The sequence below is a fragment of the Phodopus roborovskii genome, unplaced genomic scaffold (genome assembly GCF_943737965.1).
Source record: "Phodopus roborovskii unplaced genomic scaffold, PHOROB, whole genome shotgun sequence".
In the NCBI taxonomy this organism is placed as follows: Eukaryota; Metazoa; Chordata; class Mammalia; order Rodentia; family Cricetidae; genus Phodopus; species Phodopus roborovskii.
The window spans coordinates 573,958-590,160 of record NW_026125917.1 but is presented as its reverse complement, the minus strand read 5'-3'; the positions used below and the strand labels follow the sequence as shown (position 1 = coordinate 590,160).

At 34.6% G+C, this 16,203-nt stretch overlaps 1 protein-coding gene across 1 annotated transcript in view; it reads right to left on the bottom strand.

Moving 5' to 3' along the window:
- The window catches only part of LOC127217970 (teneurin-1-like), a 593,057-nt gene that overhangs the window by 122,320 nt on the left and 454,534 nt on the right, over positions 1 to 16,203 (bottom strand). Inside the window, exon 7 of the mRNA XM_051178980.1 lies at positions 352 to 501. Coding sequence (XP_051034937.1) covers positions 352 to 501 — 150 coding nt within the window. The remainder of the gene's footprint in view (positions 1 to 351; positions 502 to 16,203) is intronic.

Genomic DNA, 16,203 nt, shown 5'->3' with positions numbered 1-16,203 from the left:
AAATAATGCTGTGCTAGGACATAAGGGAACTTAATCAAAATCCTGTGTTGCTTCAGGGTAGTTATATGTGAAATGAAATTTTCATTGTATTGAAAGTTCCATTCTATAAATATTTATTTATTTTCAAACTTTCCAACATATTTGAAAAGTTTAATTTGTTTATAGTCAAAGCACTGGAGAAAAATAAAATTTGCTTCACAAGACACTGACGTGGATTTATTCTGTTCACATAGGGGAGTTCTTTCAGTAATAATGAAATTTAATGTGACGTGAAGCCATCCAAGATATGGTCCTAATAACTTAATTAGGAAAAATTAATCAAGAATCCATCAATCATTTTGGTCACTGTACCTTTTTTCTCTGATTTGTCAGAAACTTTTCCTCCAATGGGAGAGTAAGTAGTATCCATGGACTCGGTCCCTGTGTTCCCATTGCTAATTCCATTCGCATAGATCTGTCCAACTGGTTGCAACTGCCAGGTCAGGCCAAACAAGTGTACTGCTGCAAGAAAACAAGCGTACATTAACTTATTCTGACTCACTTACAAGGCTAAATGAGCTACCCTTTTGCACCTGAAAATGTCAGAATTAGTGGTCTTTTAACTAAGCCAATGGACTGAGTCTTTTTAGCTGTATCAACAGATACAGCTCTTTTCAAGTAGCTGGTGCTTAAATTACTGAGGCAAAAGCTATTCAAGAGATAGCTTTAGAAATTGGAGGATTAGTTGGCCAGTTATGATGGGATTGTTCTTGTCTTTTTAGGGCTGTGATCTCGCCTGTTTCCATTTTCTTTAATCACTTGACTTTGCATATGGAAAACTTCCTTTTGACTGATTCAGTTCAACTCAACAAATAATTACCATCTGCCTAGTAGTATTCATAGGCCCTTCATAACTACTACAGTTGTTAAAATCTAGATGCCTGTTAGGCTACTTTTGGTAGTTTTACAAATGTGAAATAGCCATATTATGTAGAAGAACTGACATAACATAGGTTTAATTTTCTATCAGAAGACTAAGAAGTATTTAGTATTATTGTGCATAAATATGACCATGCATCAATTTTGGATGAAATTATTAAAATATAATGAATTTTGTTCAAGGTAATGTAGTATTATTTATACTAGCAAAACAAAACATGAACATAACAAAACCTTAAATTTTGACTTGTTTTTTGGTTCAATAATTTAGTTTGTAAGAAATTATTATTAGTGTACTTAACATTGTCCATGATAATATCTGAAAATATTCAAAAGTTATAATGAATCTAAGTATTTATCAATTGGTGTATATTAATAACACAAAATTATATAGTTATTAAAGTAACATTGAAAATGTCATACAGCAACCTGGGAAACATTCATGAAGCATAAATTGAAAATATTAGGCTTCCCAAATGTATGAATTATATAATCTCAATTGTGTGAATGTGTGTGACTGTGTATACAGACATTCATATCTTAGAGAAGGAATGCGTGGAAGCAACATGCTAATGGTTTGGGAGGGTTTTAATTTTTCTCTATATGATTTCTCTATTTTCTATTTAAAAAACAAATAGATTATAGAAAGAAGATGTATTTGGCTAGATTGATTTTTATAAAAGTATTACTATTATAGGTAGATGCTTATATTTAGTAGTGCTTTGAAGGGTGACAGAGTCAGGGAAAGATGAGGGGACGGCTGAACAAATTATTACTTCATGATGCAAAGAATGTGTTGGCTCAAAGGAAGTTGTTTGGGTTCATTGGAGCTTAGCTATGCTAAATATAGCATTAAGGCCGCATTTTAGAAAACAATGGGTGCCACTCTTAGATATTTGCATTTAATTTATTAAGGAACAGCAACATTATTATTTCCTGAATAGATGACATGGTCAGTTTTCTTTAGGGTGTTAAATTAGATAGAAAATGGGATTATTGAGTGTTTTTAGGGAAGTAAATGATACCATCAAACTACATTTCTCAAAAAGATAAATCTAGTAAAAGTGCAAAACAAAATGGATTGGGTAAGTAAAATAAGTATCAAGGAAACAAATGAAGTGATCTTGCAATAATGTAGGTGAGAGTTTTTCAGTTAAGGTACTACCATAAGAATGCCTCAGTTATTTGCAGTGAGAAATCAACAGAAGTTCCAGAAGAAGAAATTGTAGGACGGTGGTGGAGTGAGCTTTTAATCCCAGCATTTGGGAGTTCAAAGCCAGCCTGGTCTACGGATTGAGCTCCAGGAAAACCAAGACTCCACAGAGAAACCCTGTCTCAAAAACAAAAAAAAATGATTATAATAAAATAATAAAGAAGATGAAATTGTACACCTCCTGTACTTAAGGCTCAGATTGTGGAAGTAGAAGCAGAAAGATGTGAGGGTCAAAGGACCAAGAAGTTTGCTGTGAGAGTGTGTCTACTCATAATAGCATCTATGTATGTATGTAGGTGTACTAAGAAATCATGAACAAATAGATGGATTATTTACAAGATTAATTCAAAATGGTTACAATTTAGAACCACAATAACTGAAAGAAGGGTGTATCCATTAAAATATTGAGGGGATTCTTTACTTAGCTTACAAGTTGTTGGTGCTTGATTTATGTTTTATGGATGACTAATTGAACAGATGGTTTGAGGTGATGTGAGAGGAATTAAATTAAGAAATCCCTAGAGACAGGGGTTTCCAGGGACCAATATGGCATCCAGATAATAATGCCTACTACAAGAGGTTTGAAGTTATAAGGGAATATTAACGGTAGAACAAGAGTGTAAAAACATGCACGCATAGAGTCAACAGTTGAAGTTGTGAGAGTGAATGAGGTCACTGAAGAGAGAGACTGCTAAAATAGGGCCCAGTGCAGAATCCTCAAATACTTCCAAAAGGCAAGAAAGAAAAAGTGAATCCGTCCATAAACCAACTCATATTTTTTATGTTATTAGGGAAACTGAGAGGATTTAATTTGCCCGTCTATCACTCATATATACTCATAGGAGTTGGTGACTGAAAATAGAGTCACTAGCCAAAGAGCCCATTTAAAACTCATCTGTCTACTTTTAGTTGGAGCTAAAGAGATTTCTAACATCTTGGTTCTACTTTATCTTTAAAACTTTTAAGCATTTAATTGGTTTCTCTCTTTTCTTTGGATTAAAGCCAGTATAGCTTAATGATTTTCTTTTGCAATTAATAGAAGCTACTGGAACCAAAGGATAATGGTTTTAAGTAATATATGACATATTCAAAAATGCAATATTACTACCATAGCTGAGATTTCCTGGCCAAAAGAAGTGAAGTTTGGTTCCTAGTATTGTGTCAGTCCAAGGTATTTGTCATTATCATAGAAAGTTTGGTATATTCAGGCTCCCAAAAATAATTTTAATATTATTGATATTACAAATCACATTGAAACCTGTTCCATTTCCTTGGTTCAATTATTTTTGTGAAATTAGATTGACCATTTATAACAGAAGGCATAATGGGTGTCATTTTGAAGACCAAGAGACCTACTTTATGTACTTTATTTAAGTTCAACCATTTTCCTGAGGGCATGAGAAAATGAGAAAAAAAATGCATGTGATGAGACAGTCATTTTGAAATATGTAATGGGGGATTTATCTTTTAGAGTCAGAGGAAATAGGCAGATACAGAGGTAAGGGCACATTTAATAGAACATTCTGTGATAGCAATGAAGTTTTATAATTTTTTAAGTATATGTTTCCCAGAGAGCAATCTGTTTAGAATGTATATTTGTGTTAATATATAATGAAAGTTAATTACTTGCTACAGATCAAGGGTACCATGGCAAGGTGACTGACCTTTTCTCTCTTCCAAATTGAATTTCTATATGCTGAGTTGCAAAAGGAACCCAAACACTGCATTTACATGAAGAATAGACTGTGGTGGTCTCTAAAAAACTCTGGAATTTTATTAGAAACAATCATAGCTTGCTCATTTTAAGGCAATCAATAAACATATATTGATTTGTGCTATATATCAATGTATCATTTGGTAGTAGTTTACATTAGGGATTATCTTTTGATTTAAGAAATATTTTCAAAATATGTGCCAAGTATATTGGGAATGTTGGGAATATAGACAGAAAATGGATAGAATTAGAAATCATTATACTAAATGACATAACTTACACTCAGAAATAGAAAGAGTTCATGTTTTTTCTTATATGGATTCTAGGCTTTAACCTATGTACATGCACGTATGCACACAGACACACAGACACACACACACACACACACACACACACACACACATATGCCTGCACGCACACACACACACGCGTGCACACACAGATAGAGAGAGAGAGAGAGAGAGAGAGAGAGAGAGAGAGAGAGAGAGAGAGAGAGAGAGATATGGATACTAGAGGTAAACAATTCATATAGCCTAATTAGTATGTACTAGCTGACTGACATCTTTGGAAAGAAGATGAATCAAATTCTCCTTGACTCTCTTAAAGATAGGTATTTTCATTTGAATCAACTACATAGAATAAGGCAATGAATAAAGAACAATTTTAAGTTATAGTCATATGTTAGTTCGATTACTGATTTGGGCAAAGAAGTTTATTTTTGTTGTTTGTTTTTTGTGTGTGTGTGTGTTTGTTTAGAGTTGTCCAGAATTTAATTAATGGGTTAAGATAGACCAAGAAAAATACATGGGTATCGTATAAATTATAAAGTAGAACTTTTATGGAAACAAAGGAGCTCAAATGAGATATTTTTAGGAAGTTCTAAGTTCAGGGAGGGAAAATAAAGGTAAAGGTGTGGACAGTTAATATTTTGAATGTTACAGGATTTAGAATCACCTAAGAGACAAGCCTCTGATAATGACAGTGAGGAATTACTTTCTAAATTGGCCCCAAGGTATACTAAAGGGATTAACTAGATTAGGTCAATTGAGGTAAGGAGACACAGTTTAACTGTAGCTGACATCATTATAAGGGCTAGGGTCCTTGGCTGAATTTAAAAAAAAAAAAAAGAATGAAAGCTGAGACCTAATGTTAATCTTCTTTTGCTTCCTTACTGCAGATGCAACGTGACTGGCTGACCTCCCACTTCTGCTACCATACCTCCTCTGTCATCTAACAGTCAACACTTTCTGCCTTATGTTGTTTCTGCGAATGTGTTTGATCACAGCAACAGGAAAAACAACTAATAAGGGGAGGTCAGGGAAGGTCTCTCAGAGGAAGTTTGAATTAAATAGGATCAGATGATGCAAAGCTATCTTGAATATCTACAGTAGCAGATGTCAACCTATGAGTCACAATTCCCAGGGGGGTCACATATCAAATATCCCACATATTAGATAGTTACATTATGATTAATAACAGTGGCAAAATTACAGTTCTGAAGTAGCAATGAAATTATTTTATGTTTTGGTGTCACCATAAAATGAAGAACTGTATTAAAGGGTCACAGATTTAGGAAGGTTGAGAACCACCTATGTAGTACAAATCCTTCCAGATAGAGAGAATAGAGGTATAAAAGTCTCTGAAGGATTACATGGAATCTGTAAGGAGCATTAAGTAGCTACATGTGAAGCCAGTCAGGAAGGGTGCTAGAAAAATTCTTGCATATAATTACAAGTCCCAAAATCATGTTATCTCAGTGATCTAACCCACTTCACAGCTGGTCATCAATAAACAAGCAGTGAATGGAAACTGATAAAATTTAAATTTTACAAGTAGTGCTCCAAATGAGTTAAAGTAGATATAAATACAGAATTTGATTCAAAGCAAGATTAATATTGTCACTCTTAATGATGTATACATAAATGTGTATACTTGGGGAGGGGACAGACAGTCTCTAGCTTAATGTGGGCTACCAGCTACTTTGTATTTTACTGAAATCCACTGACTAGCCAGAATGTGTATGCCACTTCAGATCATCCTAAAGTAATGTATTTTCACCAGATTAAGAATGACAGTTCCTAATGGTCCTTTAACAAATGTTCCTTGCTGCTCAGAACTATACAATTTGTAATTATTAGACTTCTTTTTAATCCAATTGTAAAGAGCTATGCCCTGAAATCACAAGCTCATTACAAATTTAAGGTAGCAAGTGGAATATCATGCAATTTCTTGTTGCTAAATGCAGTTCATTGGACAGCACAGGCCTAAAGGTATTCATGTTGCATATCCCATATCTAAGTTTAAATCATTCCCGTAATCTTGAATCTCAAGAGGGCTGACTTCATAGACAGAAATTGTTCTTACCTTGTGTATTTCTACAGAATGGTCCAAGTTACTGTATTCAAATCTTTGTAATGTCTGTTAGGATATTGGTCTCTTTTAAGTGAGCCTGGTGGCATCTATTAACATAAAAAATGATGCTCCCTCAATCTACTCCCTTTCAAGAGACACATATTCATGTATAATGATCAGACTACAGAAATATTCTAGAAAGAGATGTGAGAAATGCAAGGTAGATAAGTTAGGTCTGTATTGTTTAACAGGGTAGGCACTTGCTGCCTGCATTTATTGAGCACTTCAAATTTGGCTAGTCAGGGTCAAAGGCAATATAAAAGAGAGAATGCAAAATTCCACATAAATAATTATATGTCAATTACATGTTGAAGTAATATTTTGGATATATTATTTCATTAGTAGTTTTATTACAATTCATTTTACTTATTTCTTTATGTTTTATATATGGCCACCTTAAAATCCTAAATCACATCAGTTCACATATTTCTGTTGAACAATAGCAACTTCTAATATCTAGAATAGTTCACAGGAATGTCTCTTCTTAAATTTTTCAGAGGACAAAACCACTTTTATCCCTCTTGGAGAAGGAAAGGACAATATGTGTAAGCAAAGCCTCCAATACTCCATTAGCAGAGTACACTCTAGATTCAGTATGTGTTTAAATAAACACTGGAAGTTCATAGAGCACAAACGTGTCTTTTAGCACAATATTATTGAGTCCACCAAAGTATTTAAAAGTATCTTCTTATCTATTTGCTTTAAAGGGAAGAATCATCATCATTTTTATATCCCTGTTTCCCAATTCGGCACTCAGGTGTTAGTATGGATTCCATTATACATTACTTATTAAATACAATAGTAATGGGAATGACAAGATATAGCCACGTGTGAAGCAGTAGAATGAATAGGGTCAACAGGCACAACAGGAAAATCTACACATCCCCACACCCCAACGCTCAAGAACCATTATGGAAGATGTGGCAGGAAAACTTTAAGAGTCAGAAGTCAGTGAAGCCCCACATAAAAGTTATCATCTGAACATTGAAGTATCATAGGTAAAGCTTCCCTGTCATTTCTAGGAAACAAAATCTGTCAGCACATCTCCTCATCTTCTGGTTCTTGTCGTCTTTCTATCCCCCTTTCTGTGATGTTCTCTGAGCCTTAGTTATAGGAGTTGTGTTCAGGTGTATAAACTAGGACTAGGAACTCCACAATGAATTGTTATTTATAGTTTAACCAACTGTAGTTTTCTGTGATAGTTTCTTTCTGTTACAAAGTGAAATTTCTTTTCCTAGGATTGAGAGGTGCACTTAATTGTGGATGTAAGGATAAGTTTTTAGAATGCAGTTAGGAATTCTGTTGGTTTTGTAAATTGGTGGTAGTAGGTTCTCTCCTAAGATTCATTACCTCGATGACCCCATGCTTATGTTTCTATGTTGTCTATGTTTCCAGTACCAAACATTGTTTCCTTCCTGTTGAGTGGGCTATATATCCAATTAAAAACCTGTTGGTTAAGGTCAAGATGTGAGTACCATTATGGTATATTTAAGAATATTTTGCCATACTGGTCATTGCTGTGGTTCATAAGTACCACAGCTGGATATGAGTATTGGTTGCTTTCTCCCTTGGAATCATGAGTAGCACCTTCTAGTACTTTTAAAACTACTTCTCAGGGAAGAGGCTTTATGATCAATCGAGCTTAGATTCTCTGAGTCCTGTGTCCAAAGTACATGATACCTTCAAGAATAGAGACATTACTTTAGCTTCTGGGAGGCACCTACAAAAACCAGCACAGCCTGTATTGTTTTGGGAGTGTCTTGTAGTCTCATATCCAACCACTAAAAAGGGGATTCCTCACTCCCAATGTTGGAGCTTTTAATTTATAGCTCTTGGAGTGAACATGATCAGCCTAAATGGCATAACTTCATATACACTATGTATGTACATGTATACACAGACACTTAATATGTATTATGTAAAATTTTGTATTGACTTTTTAAATATATAAAAATTAGAACCAGCATAGTTATCTGTGCGTAAGAGTGATATCCCCATATTTTGGAATCAATCCTTTATAAGCACAATTTACCTACTACAATATACTTATTATGATAATATATAAGTATATGTTAATTACATATGTAGTATATAATGCCATATACATACATACATACATACATACATACATACATACATACATATATTTCGTGCACATTTCTTCCTTCTTACAGTTTTGTGTTTTTGTTTGTGGTATGTATACTGCAACTGTATGCATATGGTAACTGCATGCATATATGTGTATGTGTGTACATGGGTACTCTCCGATGTGCACAAAAATAGCAACCAAAAGGGGGCATTAGATATCCTGTTCTCTCAGTCTTTGCTGTTCCCATAAAGCAGAGTCTCTAACAGAATCTGGAGTTTGCTGGTTAGGGGCTAGGCTGGCTGGCTAATAAGCCACAGCCAGCTTATTACTGACTTATACTTCTGTTTTCATCGCCCAATAACCTGCACTGATGTTATAGGTACATATCTCAATGCTAAGCTTTTTAATGTGGAAACTGAGAATCCAATCTGAGGTTCTCCTTCTCATTATTGCCTTTAGATCCTTCTCAGTACAATTGTATCCTTTTTTATGATAATGCTTTTAATTTAAATTTGAAACAAGCTTGTTTTACATGTCAATCTCAGTTCCCTCCCCCTCCCCTCCTCCCCTCTCCCTCTCAAGCCACATTTCATCCCCTTTCTGAATGCTTTTATATTTGTGAAAAATAAATTTAAAGTTTGTAAAATAAAAAGAAGTGTCAACTCAGAATTAAAAGGATGTATACTATGAAACTTAGACTGGAAGAAACTAAGGAGACAAGAAAATTCAATGCAATATAGGATCCTAGAGAGGACATTGAAATAAGGAGAATAACTAGAAACTAGAGAGATCTGTATTAAACCCTGAACTCAGATAACAGCATAATTGCTAGTAGCACCATACGTTTGTTAATATCTTAGTTTTAGTGATTATATTATGCATATACAAAATTTCTAACATTAGAAGAATCTCTGTAACATGTATAGAATAATTGCATATATTTTAGCCTGTACTTTGACTGGAATTATTGAGAGGGAGAAGAGAGATACAGAGTTTTGAGAAGGCAGAAAGGAGAAAGAAGAGAGGAGGGAGGGAGGGGAAGGGGGAAGGAGAGAGAAAGAGACACACAGAGAAGAGAGAGGGGGATAAGGAGAGAGAGTGAGAGAGGTAGAGAGGTAGAGAGAGAGAGAGAGAGAGAGAGAGAGAGAGAGAGAGAGAGAGAGAGAGAGAGAGAGAGAGAGAAATGTGCTAACACCAAATTTTCCTGGATTTTATAAGAACATACTTTGCACATCTTTTCCCAGTTCTACCTTTAAAGATTTCATAGTGGTTAAAATCATCCCATAGTGGGTTGGGTGTCATTACATGGGCATCAAATATGTATGAATGAACCATTGAATGACCTTTATGTGCTGACATGGTAAGATTTGTATGTCAAATGTTGCAGAACAGTGCACATCGTGTGAATCTGTTTAAGTAGAAAACATGTAACTCTACATAGCTAAATGCACAGAAACATACTGACACAAGGAATACTAAGCTGTGGTTCTGTAGATGGGGGGCGCTGGAGAAACCCAAAGGTACTTTAACATTTTTATATCATTGCTGCAATCTTTTTACAATGATATGCATTCATATGTCTCTAAGTAAAAAAATACTCTTGTGATCAAGAATACCTTTGTGAAGTTGAAGGTATTATTTTATTTTTATCTTTTTTGTAGTTGTTTGTTTCTAAAACAGGAGTTTCAAGCATTTTTAAAATACTTATTTCACTTTTAAAAGTATAAAATTAAGTTTGAAGATTTCAGGTATGTACTGAATTTATATACTCTTCCCTATTCTTCTCCTTCCTCCAAACTCCCTCATGTTCTTCCTCACTCCCTTTAGAATTTATTAACTATTTTTCTTTAATTGTCATCATTACTCATATTCAAATATCTGAATAAAAATTTAAATACAACTTGGCCTATGGATCCTCTCAACCTTTCTTTTCTTTTCTTTTTTTTTTTTTTTTTTTTTTTTTTTTTTAGCACATTTCAATTATTTTGTGTTATTTTCTGATACCTAGAAACTCTTTCTACCTGGAACTCCCAGTGTCCACACCTGCCTGGAACTCATATCAGTGCCTCACTCAGTCAACGACAGAGAAGCTTCTTTTTACATTATATGGAAACTTACACAGAGACCCATAACTGGACAATACGCAGAATGAGAGACTTTGGGATGTCTTAATCACATCCTGGCCATCAGTGTTCAGGGAGCTATTCAGAAGGGAAAATGGAAAAGAAAGAACCAGAGGTGGCTTATGACTCCAAAGAAAGAGTGTCCACCAGACACAACAGTACTGATGCATATATGAATTCACAGAGAATGTGACAGCCATATAGGTTTAAGCTAGACTGGGTCCCAGAACTGAGATGGGGAAGTGGACCTGTGTTGCCACTCCTAACCAAGGAGCTATTTCCAGTTAACACCAGTTAGTAAAGGAAAAAATAATTTTCCCCAGTGAAGTCTCACTGGATATATTAACCATGCTTCAGGGCAGGCCCCATGCCTGGCAGTAGATGCCCAACACAAAACAAATTCAATCTTATTTGGCATGTTTTTTAGACATTTTGTCTCAAACTGCTTTGTTTTGTTTGTTTGTTTTTTTTTTGTTTTGTTTTTTTTTTTTTTTTTTTTTTTTTTGTTTTTCATGACAGGGTTTCTCTCCATTCTTTTGGAGCCTGTTCTGGAATTAGCTCTGTAGATCAGGCTGGCCTGGAACTCACAGAGGTCTGCCTGCCTCTGCCTCAGGAGTGCCTCCAACGTCCAGCTATGCATGAGCATTGTTTTTTGTCTTTTGGACTTTAGCTTGTATATTTTGATTTCTCTTTGTGTGTTTATATATGTGTGAGAGTTTTATATGTGTTTCTTGTTATTTTTACTTGATTTATTATTTGCTTTTTAAAGAGATAAGGAAAGGACATGGAGTTTACTGGGTAGGGAGGTGGGAAGAGCCTGGGAGGAGTGAGAGGAAGGGAAAAACATGATCAGAATATAATGTATGACAAAAATCCTTTCAATAAAACATAAATAACAAGGAGATACAAAATGAATTTTGCTTAAGAAATAAATATTTTTCAACATTGTCATCAAAATATAGATTGGTGGTTCTAGTCAGTGTTGCTTGTATGTGTATATTTTTAAGGCTGATTGCTTGGTTTTGCATAACCAACTTAGGGTACTCACCTCTGGGGAAGACCATTTACCTTTCCCTCTAAGCAGTTATTTATAGCCCATGTCTCTTCATATATGGATAGGGCTCTAAAAGATTTTCCCTATCCACATTGGCCTATCAACAGATAAACAACTAACCATGGGTTGCCTAACTTCAGTTGATACATCTACAACACAAATCCTATACCTAGGGCTCAAGGAATATTGTGGAAGAAGGAGTGGAAAGATTGTGAGCTCAAAGGGCCAGGAAGTCTGCTGCAAGATTACTATCTTCTATGTATGACAGGGAAGCTGCCTCCATACATCTCAATGGTATGGTTGCCTAAACAATGCCTCAACAATGAAGGTGCAATAGTTTATTCTATTTACTCAAGTTAAGTGTAAGTATGTGTGTCTGTCTATCTGTGCCTGTGAGTCCAGGTGTCTGTGGCAGAATGAGGTGGGTGGCTGAACCCTGGACCTGAAGTTACAAGTGATTTGAACCACCTAACATAGATGTTGAAAACTGAACTCAGATCTTCTGCAGGAGCAGTAAGTATTCTTGACTGTTGATCCATCTCCCCTGCCCCAGGTTTCAAGCATTTTAAAGGACCAAAAACAGTTAATAGTCAAATATGGATAATACCATAACACATAAAACAGAACTCCTTTTTTTTAAATTTATTTTTTCTTACTTTACCTATCAAAAACAGAAATCTTGATTGAAAAGGTATTAGGGATCCAAAAGCCTTATCCCAGAAACCAGAAAATAAAGTTTAGAAAGTCTGAAAAAATCTTTGGAACATCTGAATTAGGAAAATTGTGTGTCAAGAATTTTTTTTAGGTATTTCAATTTACTAGAATATATTTATATCATTTGTATCAAGATACAAGACTGTTTTCTATATCACCTGCTTTTTCATGTGTTGCCTTGATTTTCTTACAGATGACATTGGAACCCATTCAACAGCAAACAGAATAATATTTTAATCATATATTCATAAAGAAAACTTGAAATTGGCAACTTTTTGATAATTATTAAAATTTAAATTTGAAACAAGCTTGTTTTACATGTCAATCCCAGTTCCTGCACCCCATCCTCTCCTATTCCCTCCAACCCCCATCCCATCCCCTTTCTGCTCACCAGGGAGGGTGAGGCCTTCCATGGGGAGTCTTCAAAGTCTGTCATATCATTTGGAGCATGGCTTAGGCCCTGCCCCATGTGTCTAGGCTGAGGGAGTATCCCTCCATGTGGAATGGGCTCCCAATGTCCATTTGCATACTAGGGATAAATACCATTACCAGAGGCCCCATAGACTGCCTAGTTCTCCCAACTTTTTAAAAGAAGACAAATATGATCTTACTTTCAAGAAAGCCACCATTTAGAGGTAGTATGGATTAAGCCTAGGATATTGTATATACTAGGTAAGCACACTGCGGGTGAGTATTAGCCATAGATGCAAGAAGTCAGTCTTGAATCTTGACACTCAACATTCAATTAAGGATGTTTTCTTTATTTGTTGGAAGTACTGTTTTCTAATCCTGTTAAATAAACAAGCTTAGACTACTTGAAAAGTGTCTGAGCAATAAACTCTAATGACCATCATGGTTGATGTCACAAAATAGTATCATGTGATACTTTCTCAGGATCATTTATTTTCCAATTTTGTTAGCGTTTACTCCTTTCCAGTTCCTTTACATATCTTGCTTCATGTTCCTTCAGGCTAAGGACTACTACAGCTTTTGTACTTTACTTCCAATTCTTATTAAAGCTACAGAACTACTTGCATGTTGGGCAGTTCCTTTTCTGAAAATACACCAAGTACATTATCCAGATGGTGACCCCTAATGACTGTGGGCTTTTAACTTAACTCCTATGGGAAACAGTCTCTTCTGACCATTGCTTCATTGGATAAGTTTAAGGCTAACAGCTTCTATGATATATAACATCACTGTAAATACAAATGATACTTGAATTAAATACAGTGATTTCAAACATTATAGAAAGCAGCTTATCATTCCATCTTAAAACAAATTCCATTTTTATTATGTTAAACATTAAATTGGTATAAGAGGGAACTATAGCCTTTGATAAATTACTTTCCCATCTTAGTTTTATCCTGGTAATAACCAGATTATATGCAGGATTGAAAACCATTAGTTTCCAGTGAAGCATTTTTCGGGAACTAAGTAAGGGAAGTAATGCATGTTTATTTATGGCTATCTTATTTTGCCTCAGCAATTTCATTTAAATTCTTTTTTTCTAGGGTTAAGAACATATTCTTTGTTACTGAAAACATTACCTGTGCCTGTACTATACAATGAAAATAAATAAAATTGACTTAAGCCTACTTAACTGTCCCCTTTGAAAGCAATTTCAGTGTAGTCAATAAGGCTTTGAGGTCCCTTTCAAACATTTTTTTCAAGCCTAAACATCTGTTTTGCCAGGTATTGGTAGTAATTCTTTTGGAAGAAAGGACATCACTGCTTTTTTTTTTTTAAGAGAGAAAGGAAAATCACTTTTACTTGAGGCATTTTACAGTACTCTTTCTAACACCTGTCCCAATGAAATAATGCAATTAAATGCCAGTTAATTCCAATACAGCACCATAGAGAAAGGGAGGGCACCTTTTTTGTTTTTCCAAGTGTTTTGAATTCCCCCTTTCTTCTCTTAAATGAAATGAATTATTCTCTATTGCAGCATGGTTGCTTTTACTCCTCCTTAGTATGGTCCTTGTTGTATCCAATGCTCATGCCAGAAAAGATTCTATCAAAGTAATAAGTCATTTTAATATCCCAGTTCTGTTATATTATCTTAAAATTTTCATTTACTATGTATTTTATATTTTCCAAAGCTGCATCAATATTTATAAATAACACGTCTATTTGGAAACCTTATCACAAGTTTAATATATGATCTCCATTTGCCGTTGCATAACAGGCCCATCTGTGCAGCCCTTATCAGACAGACACAGTTATTTAGTGCTTTCACCTCAAGTCACAGTACCAATAAGTGTTCTCTAGAACTCAAATCTTATTTATTGTCTATTGTTATTTGCTTTGTGAATTTGGGAGGAACAAGTAGTATAATGCTAGTCAGCTTTTAAATTTCCTGTATAATGAAGCAAACGTTTCAATTTACTCAGAAACCAGCAGTTTTGGTTGTTAACATTTTCCCTTCATAAAAATTCCATTCATTTCTCATTTTAATTCAGTTTAGCTCAAAGAATTTTTCTTTCACTATGACCCAAACTGTTGTCTAGGATATCATTATTGATGATGGGTGTCTTTTAGATTCACAAAGTTCCTTTCTCTTTTTCCTGGTTTGGGTACATAGTGAAAACGATATTAGAGTTCTTTCAGAAAGACACAAAGTAAAATACCAGCTATGGAGATTAAGAAATAGACTTATGCAGTTTTATCTCCTTCTTATTGACTTGTTAAACATATTTTTTACATTTAAAAGTGGAAATTTCCTCATTGATTTCTGTTCAGAATCTTTGGTAGTGGATGTTTTGAAATGCTTTTCTGATTAAGCAATGTGTTGCATGTCAGTCTCATTTTTGCTTTTTGAGAGAGGGTTTCACTATACATAGATCATGTTGTCCTAATAGGTGACTCTCCTCCCTGTGGCACTTAAGCGCTGGGTTTTTAAGTATATGTTATCAAGCTTGACTTTTTTTTTCATTTTAATATAGAAGGACTTGAATTTTCAAGGGAGCTTCATCTGTAATCTTTACATGTCTGTATACTAGAGCTAAAAATCAAACCTCTACCTAACTTTCCAAGTTAAGACAGACATTCTTCTATTTCTATATTCTCTTACCAACATTCTTTAAAACTAGTAATTTCTTTATATATATATATATATATATATATATATATATATATATATATAATCATCTCTTGTGTTTGGAAGCTGTAGATTTTGGATTCTCTTTTTTCTAAAAGACTATTTTGAGAAATTAGTGTTATGAGCATTTTCTCGCCAGCCTGGTTCCACAGCTGCTTCAGCCCCAAAATAACACACAGAGATACTGTATTAGTGATGAAACTATTGGCTTGTTACTAGCATATCTTATTGGCTAGATCTGTCTTAAATATTAATCCATAATTACTAATATACATATTTCTATATGGTCTTATTTTACCGAGAATGCCAGACTTGTGTCCTCTCATCCTGAGATCACATCATGACTCTAGTACATTTCCAGAATCTGCCATCTCTCCTAGTCCCACCTATCTTGCTTTCCTATAGGCCAACTGTGCTTTATTCATTAACCAATAAGAGAAACATATTTACTGAATGACATCTCCCATTAAATTAGAGTAACTAAGTTTTTAAAAGATGTCATTATTTCTTACTAAAACACAATGTACAAGAGTCAACAATTAGAAATTAGTGTACCATTCTATGAAACACAATGGAATCTTTTCAAAGCCTCATAAAAGAATGGGTCCCAAGTCATCTGAGTTACCCATCAGATGTATGGAATTCTGGATAGTATATGTAACTCTAAAATGGATCTTCTTAGCTACAGCAATCAGTAAAGTTATGCTATGTTACAACTCAAAAAGACAACCTAGTCATCGAGTAAAGTTTAGAAAGGAGTTGAGTAACTATAAAATAAACTTGACTAACACTGTGTCAAGTATGTGATTAAGGGTACTATGACATATCATTGCATGCATGTGAAAACAAGTATCCTTAACATGTGG